This window comes from Macaca mulatta, chromosome 9, assembly GCF_049350105.2.
Source record: "Macaca mulatta isolate MMU2019108-1 chromosome 9, T2T-MMU8v2.0, whole genome shotgun sequence".
Taxonomy (NCBI): Eukaryota; Metazoa; Chordata; class Mammalia; order Primates; family Cercopithecidae; genus Macaca; species Macaca mulatta.
In genome coordinates, this window is record NC_133414.1 from 138,510,058 (window position 1) to 138,529,324 (window position 19,267).

The 19,267-nt window shown below is 45.9% G+C and overlaps 1 protein-coding gene and 1 long non-coding RNA gene across 3 annotated transcripts in view; one reads left to right on the forward strand and one right to left on the reverse strand.

Moving 5' to 3' along the window:
* The window catches only part of C9H10orf90 (chromosome 9 C10orf90 homolog), a 238,166-nt gene that overhangs the window by 26,078 nt on the left and 192,821 nt on the right, over window positions 1–19,267 (reverse strand). For both annotated transcript variants that reach the window (XM_028826995.2, XM_077947867.1), the window contains 2 exons: window positions 2,954–3,138; window positions 594–771 (listed from right to left, as the gene is read on the reverse strand). In XM_028826995.2, the coding sequence (XP_028682828.2) occupies window positions 594–771; window positions 2,954–3,138 (363 nt within the window). The remainder of the gene's footprint in view (window positions 1–593; window positions 772–2,953; window positions 3,139–19,267) is intronic.
* LOC144331368 (uncharacterized) lies at window positions 15,215–18,426 on the forward strand. Its single transcript, XR_013398453.1, has 2 exons — window positions 15,215–15,893; window positions 17,189–18,426. It is a non-coding gene; the product is annotated as an uncharacterized LOC144331368 (long non-coding RNA).

The window sequence follows — 19,267 nt, forward strand, 5'->3', positions numbered from 1 at the left end:
ATAAGCTCCATGAAGTAGGGACTGAGGTCAGTCTTGCTCCCAGCATGGCACCCAAAGAAGGTTCCTGATAACTCCCTCTCCAGTGAGTAAGGAAGTGCCCTCCCTCACAGGGTCAGTGTGACACTGGCCTCACAGTGCTGGGAAGCTGGCCATGCATCCTCTGAGCTCACAGCAGGAAAGGGGTTTCAAGATGACGAATGTTGATGTAGACAAGCTGGAGTCAACCTCTCACCCCGAGATCTGTTTTGCAATCTATAAAGGGCAAAGGGGATCTCTTGCAAATATCTATTAGGAGCCAAGAATTTGAACTTGCTACCCTGGCTGCTATAGTGGTGTGGCTTCTGTCCCAGCTGTAATGGTAAATTGGTGTCCCAAGTTGTTTCTGCTGAGCTCAATGCCCATATGTGATCTCTCAAAATGGGCTGGCTCCAAGAACAGGCTTTATGATGCTGAGGGTCAGCCACTTGGAGCCATAATAGGTTCTGCATATGTCAGTGGCATCACTTGGAACCATCACTCCTGAGTGAAGCCTCCAGCTCCAGGAACCCCCCGCTCCAGTCTTTTCCAGTCTCCACAAGCCACCTGCAGCTTACCACTCAGAGGATGGGGAACCGTGAACTGCTTCTTGCTGGTGCGGATGGGAAGGACGCTCTGCTTCTGCCTCAGGTCCTCCTTCCGCTGAGCTTTCCTCTGCTGGACCATGTGTTCGAGCTTTTTCAGCCGTTCTTGTGAGCGAGAAATGAACTGAGGCTTACGAACTTCCAGTGCTTCCTATGCAAGGAAAAGAAAATATGTCATTTTTAAGAGCAGTGACACACAAAGGCAACACATCTGTCTGATGTGGCCAAGAAGCTGATGGCAAGCATGACATTTCGAGACCAAAAGCCACGGTGCAAAAGTACGTCACAATTTTCTTCTACATCCTTGTGTAAAGAGGGTAACAGGCATGTTGACAACACAGGTCCTGGGGGTCAGGCCTGGCCAGCGCTGAGACCCCTGCTGCAGCAGGATTGACCGGCAACTGGCATCAAAGCCGGGAGTGCAGAGGCAACGTCTGCCCGTTCCTCTTTCTACCCTGCTGAGTCATTTGTTCCCAAAAGACAATCCAAGAGCCCTACATTCTGTATTCCAAAGAGACATGGGTGTGGAGGGAACGGAGGTGCTGAGTCACTTGCTTCTGTTGCACTTGGAAGCCCCAAGAAGCACAGACACAGATCATTCACTCAGTGTGAAAAACACGCCCTTTCAGGAGGCACCACAACTGCGGCAAAAGGAAACAGCTCCTCCTCCTGGGTAGAAAGAGTTGGGAGGAACCCTTTGCCTATGCAGAAGTTTCTGTGAGCTCCACAAACCATGTCAGAGGTCCCTGTGTCTCCACTCCCACCTCCATGCACCAAGCCACCCACACAGGTCTCCTGAACAAGACTAACTGCCATTCCGCTGTGTCCCAGACACTGGGCTAGGTGCTCAACGTGTATTCATCACCTCGTGGAGTCCCACAGCTGTTCACGAAGGCAGGCATATTTCTTTCCATTTGACAGATGCAAAAACTGAGGCTTATGGTAGTTTGGTAGATCACATGGTAACAACCCATCTGTGGGAACCCCATTCTTTTCCTGCACTGCTTTTTATGGTCTTAACTTACTATTCCTGAGTGTCTCTGCTCAAGTTGTCCCCGGCCTGAAGTACCACCCATAGCCATTGGTTCAAGTTCCATCTACCCCAGGAATCCCTGTTGAAATGTCCTGTTGAGTCAGAGCATGGTGCTTCTCCGATGGGCCTGAGCAACAGTGAGTCACACATTTACCTCGGTGCTAGGCTGTGAGCTCCAGGAAGTCATGCGCCATGTCTCATTAACAATGCATCACTCACATAGTAGGAGTCCTGCATGTATACGCTCAGCAAAGGCTCGCTGGGCGTGCTGCCACGACCAAAATGTTCCGCTGCCCCCTTCCTCTTCCTCTGGGAGTTCAGCGTGCCCAGGGGGAAGAAGTGTGGGCTCAGTCTGTGTCACATATGTGTCCCTGGCAGCTATGCTAGGGAAGAAGTCTTCTCAGCCAGCTCCCCACATGATGCCAGCCACCAGGAGCAGAGAACCACAAGGTATAAGTCACTGGATGTGCTGAAGCTTCAAGAGAGTTCCATGCCTAAAGAGATAACCCTTAGGAACAGACTGGTGGCTTACGTGTAGCTTCTGCCTCGGCTGCCCACCCCACCAAGAATGTCCTTGGGGACTTTGAGGGCAGCATGAATGCCTCACCCAGGTCCCACCAAGGCCCCCTGGGTACAGGAGCCAGCCAGTGGAGCCATCTCCACACCTGCAACTGCAGGGAGGTTTGCAAACTTATTAAGTGCCTTCCAAGAAGGTGTGGCTAGCTGTGCAATACAGTTAGCAGAGACTTTCTCTGAGGTTGTTTGCCCTCCTAATTTTATTTCTCTGTATTTTTAAACTTTATAAAATGTGTGCATACTACATTTTATAAAGCAATTGGGAAAAGATGCCAAAGTAAAACTTTCCTATCCTTCCATTCACGACCATGTGACCTTGGGCAACTTCACCTCTCAAAGGCTCAGTGTCCTCATCTGAAGACACTGAGATCTGGAGCTCCTACAGGCTCCTACCTCCTGGGAGTCTTGCATGGATTGGAGGCACTGATGCCTAGGAAGTGACCTGTGGAAGGCTGGAGCATCCATCACTGCCGCTGTCACTGTCACTACTGATAGTATTTGATCTTCATTCTAACCTGGAGGAGTCAGTGTCATTGTCTCCATTATTCAAACAGTGACAGAGTAGCCCAGAAAGCTTAGGGGACCTGCCCAGTCACATAGCTGCTATGAAGTGAAATCAGGTTTCCAGCCTCAGAGGTGGAAGTGAGGGAGTGTGTGCTCACGGACTCCCTAGGAAACCTCTCCCTTTGGCAGGAATCAAGCCACGACACACAGAAGGCCTTACTTGCAAGGTCAAGGATCTTGTAGGCATTTGCTGAGGCTCAGAACAGTCTTCAGACAGGCCAGGGCTCCCTGCTGTCTCAGGGGGTGCTGGCGAGGGTGCTGCTGTGGCGGGCTCAGGCGTGGTGGGGTCCTCACTCTTCTTACATTCCTTTATTTTTACAACCAAGTCACAGCACGTGTAATCTCCTAGGAGAGAAGATTTAGAATCCCATTTAGAGGGCACCAAGTGATTTTCGCCTGACTCCTCAATACCATTAGACACAGAAGACAATTTTGAAAATAGAAACGCCAGTGGATTATTAATGGGCCTCGTTAAGCTGACAAGATCATGCCTCATCATAGAGCCCCCGGCCGCCCTGGTCACAAGGAAGAGCATTTGCATTCAGCCAGACTTCAGGACCGGCTAATTATGCCAGGGAGGTATTCCCTAGGCTTCTGATGGTTAGGATGGCTTTGCTCAAAATGAAAAGAAACTTTTCTATTCAGTGCTTCATATTAAGTGTGTCCTGTCCAATTATCACAGTTGGGTTGTTTTGGGACAGTGTATTAATCTACCCAGTGCTTGCTACACTGATGATATAAGGACAGAGCGCTGGTATTCAATTAGAGAGTCCTCCCCTGCACTTGCTGGAGACGACCACTGGCTTTGCATAAGTAATTGGGATGACTTCTCGCTCAAGGCTGGTTTTGGGCTCTTCCTGGGGCCATTTTGACTTTCCCTTGTGGAAAAAGTCCGAACATGAATGGATCCAACAGCATCTCAGGCAGGACCGTTTCTGATGGATTGGGGATTAATGAGTATTCACTGGGCACTTACGGGCCTCAGCCTGCAACACAACATCCTTCACTGTGTCCTTAGTCCACCCCTCCCATATGAGCCCCACTGCTTGCCTCACTGCATCTTCCCCTCAACACAGCGCCCTGAAACCACCCCGGTTCTGAAACGCATGGCAGCCTGTCCCTCACTCCTCACCCACAGGCTCGCCTATCTTCACAAAGCCCCTTTGATTCCTCTGCCCAGTGGACTCCCACCTCCAGGCTGAGTCCAAACCTTCCAAAAGCCTCTCTCCCCTTCCCAAGGCAGGACCCATCCCTGCCTCTGCTACGTCACCCCAGGGAACACACGTCGCTCACTCAGCAGCATCTATAACCAGGGGAGGGTTTGGAAGATGATGTTTTCACCCCATCAGCGAGGACTCCCTCGAGGGCTGGACCATATCATATCCACCCTCCTTCTCTCCACAGCACCAGGCTAGGTGCCCAAAAGGAGCTCATTCTGTGGCGAGTGTGGAGGTGGCCTTCTGGAGGCTCACCTGTCCATAGGATGCATCTCCACAATTACAACGACTACAACTCACCATTTATGCCTGGGTCATCCCTTGCCTGGGTCAGCTGTCCAACCTCTGCTCAAGACCTACCCACAGTTCCTGTTACCTACAAGCCCAAGCCAAGTGGACTTTTCATGGCCGTTCATGGTGGGCATCCCACCAGCAGCGGTCGCTTTGGAGTCTCTAACAACAGCACACCACTTAGGTTTCCAGTCATGCTCTTTCATTTTTCTGAGCATTTGCTCTGGTTCCTTCTGGAAAATTTCCCTGTGACCACTCTGCCCCACCCACCGCCTGTCTCCTGCTGCCCCTTCAGGCCTAACACTAGCCCCAACCCCCTCCTGTGGAGTTAAGCTTGCCTTCTGCCACACTGCTTCCATGTCTTCTTGTGAGCACGTTTTCTAGTTCACCCTGTACACAGGGGAGGAAGCCACAATTTCTCCGCCTCCTTCTCCATCATTCTCCCCAGCACCAGAACCAGAAACCCCAGGGCCAACCCTAACATTCCCACCTTTTCACTGCTCAAAGACCCATCCCTGGATCCCGAGCATCTCTGCAGCCGCGGCCCCTCCTGCACAGTGACTCCACGCTCTCCTCGTCGGCTGGGCCTCAGGCCCCAGCCGCGCTCCTCTCCCATCTGTCCTCCACATTGCACACGAGGCAGTAGTTTCCTCTCAAGCAAATCTAATTATGTCTCTTCCTTTTCAAAGGCTTGGCTCTGCCTTCAATCCAGACTTCCTAAGTGAGTTTAGAAAGGCCTTCCAACCTGATGCACGTGACCCCTGCAGACTCACGCCAGCCACTGCTACCCCCACAACCCTTGGGTCCTGGCCCGACCCTCTGCAGGTCCCCACATCAACCACGTTCTTCCTGTCCCAGCTCCTTGTCTCGTGTGTACCTTTCCCTCTGCCCTCAGGTCTGATTTGAAAACGTCAAATATACTTTCAAGTTCCTGCTCAAATCACTTCCTTGGCAAAGGTGCCTCTGCACAGACCCTCCTTGGAGTGTCAGGGGCTGTCCTCGGCTTCCCCATGGCCCATCACACAGACAGAACTATGCTGCTGTTTCCTGCACCAACTGAGAGCCTAGAGGGCAGGGGATATAAAGCACAGTGTCTGGCATGCAGTAGATGCTTAATAAATGCTTCTCTAAACGATTAATGAATGAGAAGCTAGGGATTAACTTGGGTTCCAAGTGAAATTACTTTTATCAATTGCCATAACCAATTTAAATTTTACAACCCAAGCTGACATCTTTCTGTCCTTTTCCGTAGTTCTTAGAGAACATCTTTAGAGGGACAGGAAATATAAATTTTCCTGCTGACATAACCAGGTGCCACAGGACGTTTTTCCAATGTGCTCTTATGTCCTTTCTATGTCATTGTTGCACCATTCAGTAGTGGTCAGCAACTTGACGCCCAGAGAAATGATGACTGTGTCCTAATTCTTGGTTTCTTCTTCTGTGGGAGGCTGAGTTTGGGACCTACCTTTTGGGCACGTGAGTTCCAGTGTCTCATGCTTGTTAAGTGCTGGGCACCTGTGGGAGCCTCGCCCCTTAGTCATTATCCCTGCTCGTTAGTCACGGGGCACAGTCAACCCAGCGGACCTGCTGCCTTCAGAGCAGCCACACACACCTGCATCTCCAACTTTCCTTAGCTGAGCCTGGGAGTCTGCTGTGCACCTGGGTGTGGTCTTCTCTCAGCCACAGTGGGTACTGGCCTTGCACACAGTGGGCTTGGAAAATCCCTGACCCACATAGGGCTGCCTCCTGGGTGCTTGGGAGGTTCTTACGTGGCAACAATTTGTCCCCTCTCTGCTCTCCCAGTTGGAGAAGGGGAGGCTTCCTCAGGTGAACAGTGACGGTATGCACAAGGTCCAAGTAGGTAATCAACAACTTTTTATCGACTGTCAAGACAGAATGATGTCACCCACCACCCTCGCTCCTTACCTTTGGGGAACTTGCTTTCTATCTGAACACCACTGTCTTCCTGTTGAGATGCACATACATCTTGTAAGGGGCAAAGAAACCCAGGAAAAGGGATTCTGGGTTTCAGAAAGCTTTGATGTCGTCCCTCTGTGGGTTCAGAAAGGTCTCTAGACAGACAGTCATCGCTTGGAGAGCTATCCCCAATGGGAAGGAAATGTCTAGTGGGCTGCTGTTCCACTGGAGGAGCAGACAGAGTCATGCATACTTCTCCTTGCTGCCTCTTGCTGCTTCCAGAAAATACTTTTGTGTGTACTAAAAATAAAATGAGAATTGTGCTCAAAATCTCTTGTGAATCCAATCTAAAGTACTGACATCTACCGCACATGGTGCTTTTCTTGGGACAAACTTGAGGGGGAGTACAGTACTGCAAGTTCAGTTAGGAGCTCCATCTCTATACAGGGCTGTCCTGGATTGGGCTTGAAAGAGACTGTGCTCGGTGGTGTCCTTAGGAACTCATATTACATTATCTTCAGTGAGCAATAGAGTGAGTTAGCACCTTGATTCTGGGGCCAGAGTACCTGAGTTCAAATCCCACCTCTGCTACATTTAAACTTTCCAGCCTCACCTATAAAATTGAGGTGAGGCAATAATATAATGGACTAATATTAAATTATTTATTATTATATTATTTAGGTTTCTGTAATAAGTTTATTTCTATAACAAATTATATCTTTTATATAATTTATATGATTATATTATATATAACAACATATCTATATTATATAAATCTCAAACATGAAAATTGAGGTAATGTTATAATGAAATAGTAATTTATATAGAGTGTTTAGCACAGTTCCTGATGCCCAATCAGCTTTGAACAAATGTTCGTTATGATTACTATTGCAGAAGCATTGGTGCCGAGTTACGTACTATGGAAAATACAGAGGTAGGAAACAATTTATCGAGTCAATGTGCATAGCTCTAATAAAGTGGTGGGTTTAAAGACGTGTACAACATGTCACTTGTTCCCACATTGTACTATCAAAAGCCTGGGAACCACCCTATGTCCATTGATGGGGACTAATTAAATAAATGATGGTACATCCATGCTCTGCAACGGTTAAAAAGAATGAGGCAGATGCTCTTGTGTGGATGTGGGTTAATCTGTAAGATACATTATCTAGTGAACAAAGCAAAATGCAGGACAGTGTGTTTCCCCAGTAAATGCTTTTAGACTCAGATCTCTCTCAAAGGACACAGAACAGACAGGAGACTGTTGTCTCAGGAGAGGGCAATGTAACACTAGGAATTGGGAGTGGAAAACAGGCTTTCTTTCCACCACCCATTTTGTACTCTGATTTTTTTAAACCTCTTTTATTTTGGAATGCCCTATACATTTTTTAAAGAGTTATTCTTTTTAAATAAGGGAGGGACTGCACCAAGTTGTCAGCCCCCCATGCTGATGCCACCCAAGAGAAATGGCCCCACCATTGCTGCCAGTGGGAATGCGTCCTAGCCTTCCTGTGTGTTGGGACAGAAAAAAACATATTGGGAATCCCTGGAATAATAAAAGTTATAAGAATATTCTTGCTATGTTTTCTCAAACGTCTTATATATAAAAAGGAATTGAGCTCATGACTACCAACCTCTCTCATCAATTTCTCAGAAGTCTGTCATTTGTTCCACCCCCTCTGTCCTGGAGTCCCCACTGCTCCAGCCAGTGGAAGCAGGCTGTGTGGGGCAAGGCCAGGCTGTGTAGTACAGAGGGAAGAGCGAAGACTCTAGGGCTAGAGGGCCCCCAAAGCACCTTCCTGGCCGTGGGATCCAGCACAGGTGAGGCCACCTGAGAGCCATCAATTTTCTTATTCACCAAGAGGGGAAACCCAGCTTTCCATGTTCTTACATGCAAATAAACAGAATGTAGGTCAAAAGTGCCTGCAGGCCCCAGTGTTGGATACACAGAAAGTACCAAAAAGAAAGAAATTGTTATCAGCCTTTGTCATCTGGAGATGTTTGTCTACCTATTGTAAAGTTGACTTTGCTAAACTGTACAGAAAAACGTTTCCAGACTCTTATTTCAAAACATTGGTTCCGTTTAAGTACAAAAGATTGCAGACAGAAAAAGCCCAAAAATAGTCATACACCACCTTCTTTTGTTGGAGCTCTCTGACAGAATCAAAAACCAAATTAGTTATCAGTGATGCAGTCTCAATCTGCCAGGTGACAGGGATCCATCCTGGAGTTAGATTTTTTTAAATTAACTATTTATTTATAGATTTATAAGATCAACCGATCAATATTTTAATCTATCTATCTATCATCTATCTATTCATCTATCTCTGGTTTACTGTAACTTTTTATGTGAATGAGCTTATGTAAGTCAGATGTTCAGGCTGTGACTTGAAAGAATTAAACCAACTCAGAGAAAGTAGAAGGTAGTTAGTGCACTGCAGAAAAGAAATATGCAGCCAAAGAGGACTTTTCTGACAACTGATTGATCAGGTCTCATTTTGTGCATTCTGAAATGTACAATCGTCGACTGTGCAGTCACCCTCAGGTGGACCCTTGCAGGACAAGGCGGCACGTGTGCTCTTCTCCTCTCATGCACTCCACGTGTGGGTGGGACTGAGAGTTCTCTGTTCATGCCCAACATTCCAAACTGCATAACCCCAGCGAGGACCCACGGCCACCGCAGGCTTTGGCCACCTCAAGAGCAGCCTGCCAACGAAGTCACCTATCCCAGGCATTTCCATCCACTGGACGGGCGTTCAAAGCCCCGCTCCTGAGTCTGCCATATGGAGAGGGCTAGGCCATCATGACTGTCCTTTAAATAGAAACATTCCCCATATCCCCTTTTCTCATGCCACAGCGCAACAATCTCACAAACTTGATTATCCCAGAACTGAGCTATGCAGCAGGAAGTGAACAAAAAGCAACCAAAGGATTCTGCCCAACAGTTGTAAATTCCTTCTATTGAACTCATATCCTTGACTCATAGAAGAGCCCCTTGGGTCATGACGCGGTACCCATTTATGCCTTCCTCAAGTTCACTTTTACTGCGAAATACATTATGTTTACCATGTAGAAATATTAAACAGAGCACCCACAAAGTTACCTCCTAGATTAAGAAGTGGAATTTTTCCGGGGCTTCAGACATCTGAGCTGCTCTTGGATGGCACCCACCCACATTCTACGAGACAGGACCACTCACCTCAACTGTGGGTTACTCCACATTCCTTTTGTCTCTAATTTTCCCACCTATATAGCTACCCTTAACCAATATGTTTTTGTACCAAAATTCTGACTAGCAAGCACAAAGCTAGCTTTTTTTTTTTTTTTTTTTTTTAGACAGAGTCTCGTTCTGTCACCAGCTTGAAGTGGCACAGTCTCGGCTCACTGCAACTTCCGCCTTCTGGGTTCAAGCAATTCTCCTGCCTCAGCCTCCTGAGTAGCTGGGATTATAGGTGCCCGCCGCCATGCCCAGCTAATTCTTGTATTTTCAGTGGAGACGGGTTTTAATATGTTGGCCAGGATGGTCTTGATCTCTTGACCTCATGATCTCCCCACCTCAGCCTCCTAAAGTGCTGGAATTACAGGCATGAGCCACCACGTCCAGCAAAAGCTAGCTGTTTTAAGGTAAGGACATCATTGTATCTGTTAGATAAAAGCTTCCAGAGGAGGCTTCAGCAGGTTGGCTGGGCCATAGCTTTCATGTGAGTTTATAGGATATGATGCTGGGGAAGAAAGTAGCAAGGGATGAATGAGTCCTGGACACCAGGGGATGATCACGGTTGGCATCAGGCAGGGCTGGCATGTGTCCGGGCATGCTGGCAGGCAGGAGTAGCATCAGGGGAGCAGGCTGGTCTGGATTTTCTGTTTCCGACCTCACCATGTTCAACTGTAGGCCTTAGGGATAAGTTCACCTGCAGTGAAATGTGAGCCCTATGGAAACCCATGCAGGGCAGGGACTGGGGGTGGTGGAATTTCAAGGACCTCAATGACACATCATCAAGAACAGCCGAGAAGAGGCATGCATCTGGGCTAGGTGGGGACACCGCCAGCCCATGCAGGTCCTTAGGACAACATGAGAAAAAGGTGGGTCTTTTTCAGGACATTTTACCTCCATTGGCCAGAAAATGCTGCCATTAGCCAATCTGATAGAAAAAGATACTTTATTGTGTCTCTCCAAATATTGTACAAATCTTTGATGTTCTTATACGAGCCCCTGTTGAGCCAGTGGCTCCCCACACGCACACAGTTCTCATAACCATGGCAATTTTGCTCACAGTAGAAAACCAGAAAGCATGAGTGGTTGCTAAGGAGAGAAACCAGTATGACAGCAAGACTGTCAGTCACATCTCAGAGGAAGAGCAAGAAACTATGAAAAGCAGACACGCGAGCCAGGAGGGTACAGCTGCCCCGGGAACTTTAATAGCCGAAGGCAGGTAAATAACATACAGAACTCGCATTAGAATCCTTTATATCCAGATTAGTTTAAATTGTGTTAAAGGTATTCTCGTATTGAAGATGAAACTTAGCTCTTTAGAACATTCATTCATTCAGGAAGAGAAAGATTGTCTCTGAGGTTTTGAGTCAGCTCTGTGCAGCCTCCTGCCCTCTTAAAACAGACTTCAACCAACCACTCAACCAAAAAGACCTTTCTGAACAAAGCAGGCCTCCCTGAGTGTAAACCACACATTTCCTCCATATGCTGATGTTCCGGGCGGTGACGTTTTCTCCCTGCAGAATCTGGGCCATCTTACAACCAACTGTGTCTTAAGAGCTCCAGTAACCCAAGCTTGTGTCATTGTCTCTGGGCCATCAACATAAACATCAATTTCTCAACTCAACTGCAGGGTGGCCCTCAGCATCTCCTACGAGCCCTAATGCTCTTTGCCATGAACACAAGCAGCCCCAGACTGCCTTCTGCCCTCAACACCTTTGCAAAGCTCTCAGGTCTGCATTTTATACGTAGCGTCTCACCTCTTCCTCTCACCTGGGTTCTCCTCCAGCCAGCCCCAAAACTACAGCATCTAACTGGAAACCAGTTAAGAGAGGTTGGCAGGCTTGGGTGTCTGTCGAACACCCACTCTGCATAGGCACCTGCAGGTGAGTTGAGAACTCTTTTGCTGTGTCCTTTTGGCAAGTGAGAGGCTGCCGCAGAGGGGAAGGCAGGCATTCTGTTGCATGTTGTGTGCTGCGGGGGGGAGGTATTCTTCTGCACGTTGCATGCTGCAGAGGTGGGGAAGGTGTTATTCTCCATGTTGCATACTGCAGGGGGAGGCATTCTTTTGCACGTTGCATACTGCAGTGGCGGGAAAGGCATTCTTCTGCAGGTTGCATGCTGCAGAGAAGGAGGGAAGGCATTCTTCTGCATGCGGTGTCCTGCAGTGGAGGGAGAAGGCATTTTTCTGCATGTTGCGTGCTGCAGAGGAGCAGGCAAGGCATTCTTTTGCATGATGCATGCTCCTCCGTGGACATGGAGGCCACGAAAGAGGAAGGAAGAGGCAGTAACAATGAGTACTCTAATCGCACAGCTTTTCAAGCAAGTGTTGTTTGCTTTATTCTTTTACTTTTAAAGGAGAGAGAAAACCTAAAACCACCTCCAATTACAATACATGGAAGATGAAATAAAATAAAGTCAAGTTAATTTGTAGCCTTTTAAGAAACAAGAGGTTGAGTGTGGTGGCTCAAACATGTAATCCCAGCACATTGGGAGGCTGAGGCAGGAGGACTGCTTGAGCACAGGAGTTCAAGCCCAGCCTGGGCAACATAGTAAGACTCTAACTCTACTAAAAAAAAAAAAAAAAGAAAAAGAAAAAGAAAAAACAACTAGCCAAGCATGGTGGTATGTGCCTGTGGTCCGAGCTACTCTAGAGGCTGAGATGGGAGGACCACTTGAGCCCAGCAGTTCGAGGCTGCAGTGAGTCGTGATGGCACCACTTCACTCCAGCCTGAGTGACAGAACAAGACTCTGTCTCGAAAAAAAAAAAAAAATACAGAAAGGAAAAAAGCAAAGAAAGGAAGAAGAAAAAGAAAAGAAAGAGAGAGAAAAAAAGAAAAGAAAAGAAAACAGAACAGAACAAGCGTTTTACATGGACAAGGCTGGTAGATATTTTTTCTCCCTTTTTTTTTTTTTTTGTTTGTTTTTTTGTTTTTTTTTTTGGTTAAGGCTTCAACTTTTGGCTGCAGGTTAAAACTTTATTTCCTCTTATGGGATCGGGTCTCCATTTGGTATCGCTGTATTTCACCGCGTCCAGACTTCTGTCTAAAATCAACCGATAATTGTTTCAGCACATTTCTGTTCAATTTCTATGTGGTGGCATTGCAGCCCAGGAAGGGAGTCAGAAAAGGTAGGAGGAGGCAGACAGCAAATGGGATAAACAGCTCCCAGCAGAGAGGACGGAAGCAGTGAGCTGCGTTACCCACAAACATGATCCACAGCAAAAGCAGAGCTGGAGCTGGCGCCACTGGGAAGAAGAAGGAGAGAGCAGGAATGGGAATGCCAAGGAGGACAGCCAACCTGAAAATCTACCCGCAGGGATGAAGGGACACCAGTGGGGCTAGACGAAGCAGACATGGAGGGGGCCTTTCCTCGCCAGAAAACCAGACTTCCTACAAATACCTTTCTAGACAGTAAACAGATTTCTTCTGCCACAAACGTCAACCATTAGAACCTTTTCTCCCTCAAGCAGCAGACCTCAGGGGCAGAGAGGCTGATGACCAAGAAATCAGACTGACTTGTAAACAGAGGTAGTGATATATGAGAAGAGGCTTCCTTCTTCTGGGAGCTTGGGCAGATGGTCAGGAAGGGAGAACCATAGTTAAGATGTCAATACGGTGTTAGGATACTATTATGCAAATTCAGTGATCAGAAGCACTCTGTGTATTCAGAGAAAAAGGAAAAAAAACCCAGTATATTCAATGTTATTGTTCTAGTGTCAAGTTTCAAGGTACCATGTGGGCAACTGTGCAGGCAACTCTCATTTGCAGTAAAGACTCACATGCAGTTGTTGCAAAGCAGGAATATATGTATCAATCCACACGAAGAATCTCTAGAAAGGACTGGATAACTAGCCAGTTCTAGTTATCCATTATTATTCTGTTGTTAGATAGTTATGATTATTCCAATAATGTCATACACCTAGAGATCTTCAGGTTGATGAACAGAAGTCTTAAAACATAACAAAACTATTTGGAAGGCAGAAATAAAACACACATACACACACACACGTGCACACACTCATGCCTGTCTGCTTCCTAATAACAAGATTACTTCGACTACATTGCGAATCATGATCAATAGAAACAAGTTCCAATTAAATATTAGATCACATCTTTCTACCTTCCTTTCAGGAAGTACAGTCCCAGAAGATCAGTTACCCTACAGTCCTTTATCCCCAAAGCATGGCTCAGATTCCAGAAGCACACAGGAAAATAACTTTAAGCTTTTCTTAAAACTCATTGCTAAAGTTTCCAAAAGTGACCCTTCGAAGTAATAATTATTTCATACATTTCAATAATTACTTTCATTACTTTCATTAAGACATTTCCATTTAAAACATCTTTTTCTAAAGTATAAAAGCAATAAATGATCACTGTAAAGAAAATCTGACCTACAGAAAAGTATTAAAAATTAAAATACTGACAATCTGACACTCCCAAAATGCTCACAGTATTTGTCTCTGGGAGCTATGACATATTTCTAGTATATTAATATATGAGTTTTTTCCTTCATTTCTTTCATTTCCACTTTGGATACAGCTTGTCACTCACCTGGGTCACCCTCTCTCATACTCATATCCACTGACATCTAAAAGCACAGGTTCACTGAGACATGCCTGTTTGGGAGCGGAGCTGGGGTGCTGGGCTCCTTGCTATGGATGGTTCTCCTTTCGTGGTGCCTGGCAACTTCAGCAAGCTTTCATGTCTCCTCCCACTCTTGCTTTCCTGGGTACTCTGACAATTACCAAGCAGACAATGCTGCATGTTAAAAATTGGAAGAAAAAAAAATCAAGGTAATCTTCCAGGCGTTGAAGGGAACAGCACAGAGGAATGTTGACCAAGGTCGCCACAGAGTGAAATGTCTGCTCAGGACCAGATGGTCATCCCAGAACTACCAGACACATACGTGCACACATGCATGCGTGTGTGTGTGTCTGTGTGTGCGCATGTGCATGAGTGTACGCACGCACACGTGTGTGCGCGTGTGCATGAGTGAAGAAAGGAGGTGGCTTCCATGTCAGATTTTTAACCTACTACCCTCATCTGAGGGTACTGAGCTTTTAGTATTCCAGGGAGGGAAGAAACAAAGTTTTTCCGTGGGTTTCTCCTGCTCCCTCAAATAAATTTTGTGACTTCTTTATCTTCAATTTAACTATTTATTGAGTACCTACTATGTGCCAGGAAATGTTACAGGGCACTTGGGATGCAACAGTGAAAAGAACAAAATTCCCACCCTCATGCCTCCTATATCCAATGGCCATCATTTCCACGCCAGCCCCACATTCCTACAACCACAGCTGCTTCACCTCTGAGCTTGTAGATTAAAGCCTCTTACTCACTGACTACATCCACTAACTCTTCCAGAACACAGAATACTACTCTGTTCATGCCTTTTACTCAGAATCACTGAGCCCTCAAGTCCCCAGCACCTCTGCTGCCAGGCACAGCTGGTTGCCTAACTAATATCCATTTTTGCTTTTTTTTGTTTTAACTCAGAAAACCCCCCATTTTGTTCAAGATGGCAATGGTCCTAGTTAAAAACATTTTGGCATCATAGGCCACTGCTCTGGTCAGTGAAATATAAGTGGAAAAAGTCCTTTGGGAGAACTGAGCAGGTCTTGAGAGAAGATGGTCCACACAGTATTTAGTATGGATGTGGATGTGATGGCTTGAGTCCTGGCAACTACTTTATGAGCATAATAATGAGAGCCACACCTAAAGGAAAATGGAATAGAAAGGAAGGGGTCAGAGCCATACCCTTCCCCAAGCTACCTACCTCTGGATCTTTTTTTTTTTTTTTTTTTACAATAGATACACTCTTACATTTTTAAGCCACTGCTTTTTGAGTATCTAGTTACTCAGAGTTAAACACAAGTCCTAATTGATCTATCAAGGCATAAGAGTAGATAGATTCATGGTAGCATAGAGCACAATCACATGGCATATTTGTTAAAACTCAGACTGCTGGGCCCACTCTGGGGTTTCCAGTTTAGTATATCAGAAGTGAGCCCCAGAAATGTTCATTTCTGAGCTCCCAAGTGATGCTGATGCTACTGCTTTGAACCATACTTTGAGACCCACATGGTTAGGTTTCATTGCAGCAAAGAAACAAAGAACAGAAGCAAGCAGATTTTGGTGGTGCAGTGCCTTGCTACTAAAAAGGTGGTACACAAACCAGTAGCATTGACCATGCCCAGGAACTTGCTAGACACACGGGATCCGAGACCTCACCTCAGAACCACTGAATCCGAATCTGCATTGTAACCAGTTCCCAAGTGGTTCACATGCATGTCCACGTCTGAGGAGCAAGACCTGTTATATGGCCCGTGCAAGCCTGGGGGGCTCTGTCTATCGCGGTCATTCAGGAACGTCAAGGAGGCTCCATCTGCCTCCTTGACTATGGGCGCTGACAGGAGTGGATGGAATGGATCATTGCACTGGCCCATCAAGGCTTCACTCCAGGTGAGTCACATCACTCAGGACTACATCAACCATTAATGTCAGGGTGGCGGGTATGCAATCCCATCAGGTTCCCAGAAAGAGAACAAGAATGAGAACGAACAATTTAAGGACTCCTACAGTCAGCCTGGCTTTCTTCTTTCCTGTCCTTCAATTAGTCTCAGAAAAAGGACTACAGAAATTTAAAATAGTATAAGTACAAATGTATCTGCTAGAACAAAACACAAACCTTCTTAAATACCAAAACAAAATAAACGAAATATGTAATTTCAAATTACATATGAAAATAGTAATTTCACATGTAGCAAAGAATACATATCTTGGAAAGAAATATAGCAAGTATGAAAAAATAAAAATAATTATTAAATTATGATAGTGTTGACACCAAACATCAGTCATATCAATAAATGTGTTGTGGTTTTTTCTGTATTTTTTTTTTTTTTAGTAGAGACGGGGTTTCACTGTGTTGGCCATGATGGTCTAGATCTTCTGATCTTGTGATCTGCCCGTCTTGGCCTCCCAAAGTGCTGGGATTACAGGCGTGAGCCACCACGCCCAGCCTATATCAATAAATGTGAATGGACTTAACTTATCTTTTAAAAGAAAAAGACTTTCAATGTGGCTTGTAAAACAAGGGAACTTTGGCAATGCCTGACAAAGCCACATCTGAACATATCTTGCAATTCAGCAATTCCCCTACGAGGATTCCACTCTGATGGGGCTTACGAAATGGCCTGCAGGCCTCCCCCAGCATCATCAGCTCCTTTGCTTTGTCCTCTGTCAGCAAGTAAGCCAAGGGCAAGCCTTAGAGATCTAAGGATGAGGGGTGAGGCCAGTGGGGAATAATGGCCCTTCCATAGAACGAATGGACATCATTTTGATTTGCATTTGGGCAGACCAGGCAGGCTCCTTCAGATAATCAATTCCGACTCCATCACTGAGCAGTGAATGTCACCTGTGCTGAGCAGTTCAAATCACTGAACAAATATATCCAACATGTGGGAGCTGGCTGACAGAGCCCTGGAGAGTCTTTGAGCTAATGAGCCTGGTCAAAGAGAGGTGGAAAGAACCATTTTGAAGGCCGAAAGGCAGCAAGCCACAAAGCATCTTGAATGAGACTAAAACTTGCAGGCAGTCTAGGGAGGACCCCAGCTAGATCAGTGAGTGAGGGCTCATGGAGACTAAATTAAGGCCTTAATCATCCCTCAATTATCTTCATGCTTAGGCTTAAGCCCCGGGATAGTCCACACACACAAGCAGATCTTGATGTTCCTAATCTTGACTTTCCTACATTTTAGGACATCCGCCTACAGCAACTTCCACGCATTGATTTTGAACACTGGCGCATCGACTCACCACAGCCTCCTGCTCAGGACGCCGCCTTCATCATTAGCATGGCCGTCATTCTTGTTTGGACAGCTGTTTCCTGGCAATAATTTGAACATATACTACATTTTCCCCTCTTTATAAAAATGAGTAGCAAATGGGCATATAAGTATGGTTGGCAAAACGTAATAACTATAATTAAGTTGAAGATGGAGATCATTAGGTGCTGGAAGAAGCAAATCTTTAACCTTAATTCATGGACATGGGACTGAAGCCAGAAATGGGTTGATTTCATGCTGAGTTGTGAAGGAAATGAACAAAATTGAAGAGTCGATTTGAAATGTGAAATACATATGACCAAACACTAGGCCTACGGATAAGTTATAAAATCAGAGGTTTTATATTACTGTTGAGAGCTCTGATCACAGAATCTCCTTTCTAATATGTGTTTTTTTTTGGGATATGTATTCAACGTCCAAACATGTTCTCAGGACACCAACCGTAAGGGATCCACGGTTTTGGTGCTTTGTGGGCTGGGGACAGGACGGAGACAGGCTTGCCTGGCCCAAAATACCTCCACTTCCTGCCTCTCCCGGTCAGTCCTGTTCCTCCCTCCAGCCCCCTCAAACCCTCATTTCCATTACAAGATCTGGAAACCCCATTTTGGGAAGATATAAATATCTTAGAGGATTCCATGTCAGGAAAGGAAGTGAATTCCAAGGCTGCAGGATTCCCGTGGAAAAGGCCCCGAGTTCCACTTCTCAGCACTCCTGGGGCCGCTGGAAGCGCTTCCTAGCCTCACTGACATCATCTCTCTGGTTTTCTCAGACACTTTTTGCAAACCTCAGTCATGTCAACCCAAACTCAGCTGGAAACACGTGGCCCTGTGTGCATTGCCTTCTAAGAACACTGTGCCCTTTGAAGAACTATTTTTGACAATCAGAATTGGAGACAGTCCCTAGGGCCTCTGAAGAGAAGCACATGCCACATGAAAATAGTCACTAAGAATAAATCAAGAGACCAAAGGAGCCTGCGTCAGTGCAAGCCGGGCTGCAGGCAGGATGCAAGGAAGGCGACACTGACCCCAGCTGGTTTTCTCTGCCTCCGTCTCTGTGACTGCGAAGCTTAGACATTTAATGTCCTTTTGTTGCGGAGTCCCTCCCCAAATGACGACCTTTTCTCAATGCAATAAACAGGTGGTGTGGCACCAGACAAATTCTCCACTTTCTAATCACTCCCATTTAACGCGGACTTCCTGAGTTATTTATTTCTCTTCGCTGAGAGTAATTCATAAGAAACAAAATGTATTTGGTTTATGGCTTTGCCCCATGAGACCACTTAGGTATAGAAAATAGAAATATGCTTAACTACTTCTTGAAAGCTACCATGAATATTTGTACCTAGGAAAAGCATTTCCCTTACACCCTAAGAAGGGAGGGATTTCTTTTGGAAAATAAATGTATCACCATTTTACTTTTTTTTAAAAAAAAATTCTCATTTTGGAGCAATGTGGAGAAGGCAGAATTCTGACATTTTTAAGCTCAGTGAATACGGCCGAGTGTTGTTTTATATGAACTCACACCACTGGCAGTGAATTATGCGGAATGATTGTAGGATGTATGTATTTTTCCGCCAGACCTTCTCCCCTTTTTTGGGTCAGAATATTCAACATTTTTAAAGAACATTTAAAAAAAAAAAAAAAAGATACTTGATTGCTTTTCATTGGGCTTTTAAGCCTCAGAACACCCCAGTCAAATTTTCCCAAAGCTTCTCTTAGGAAGACAAGCCTGCCACGGTTCACACCCTCTGGGTCTGCCCAGTACCTGCCCCACTCCTTTGTGTTTTGCCTTGACACCTTTTAGAGAAATCTTTTTTAGAGCAAGTACAGATCCCCTTAAAAAGTGAGTTTTCAGGCAGCTGGTCTTTAGGTTGCATTGGTGCTTGTTTCTTTGTTTAAGAAAAAAACAAAAGAATGGTCATTGTTAACATCTTACATGTTAGCATTAGGGAAGCAGGGCCGGGGTACAAGGAAGCTCTTCGTACTATTTTTG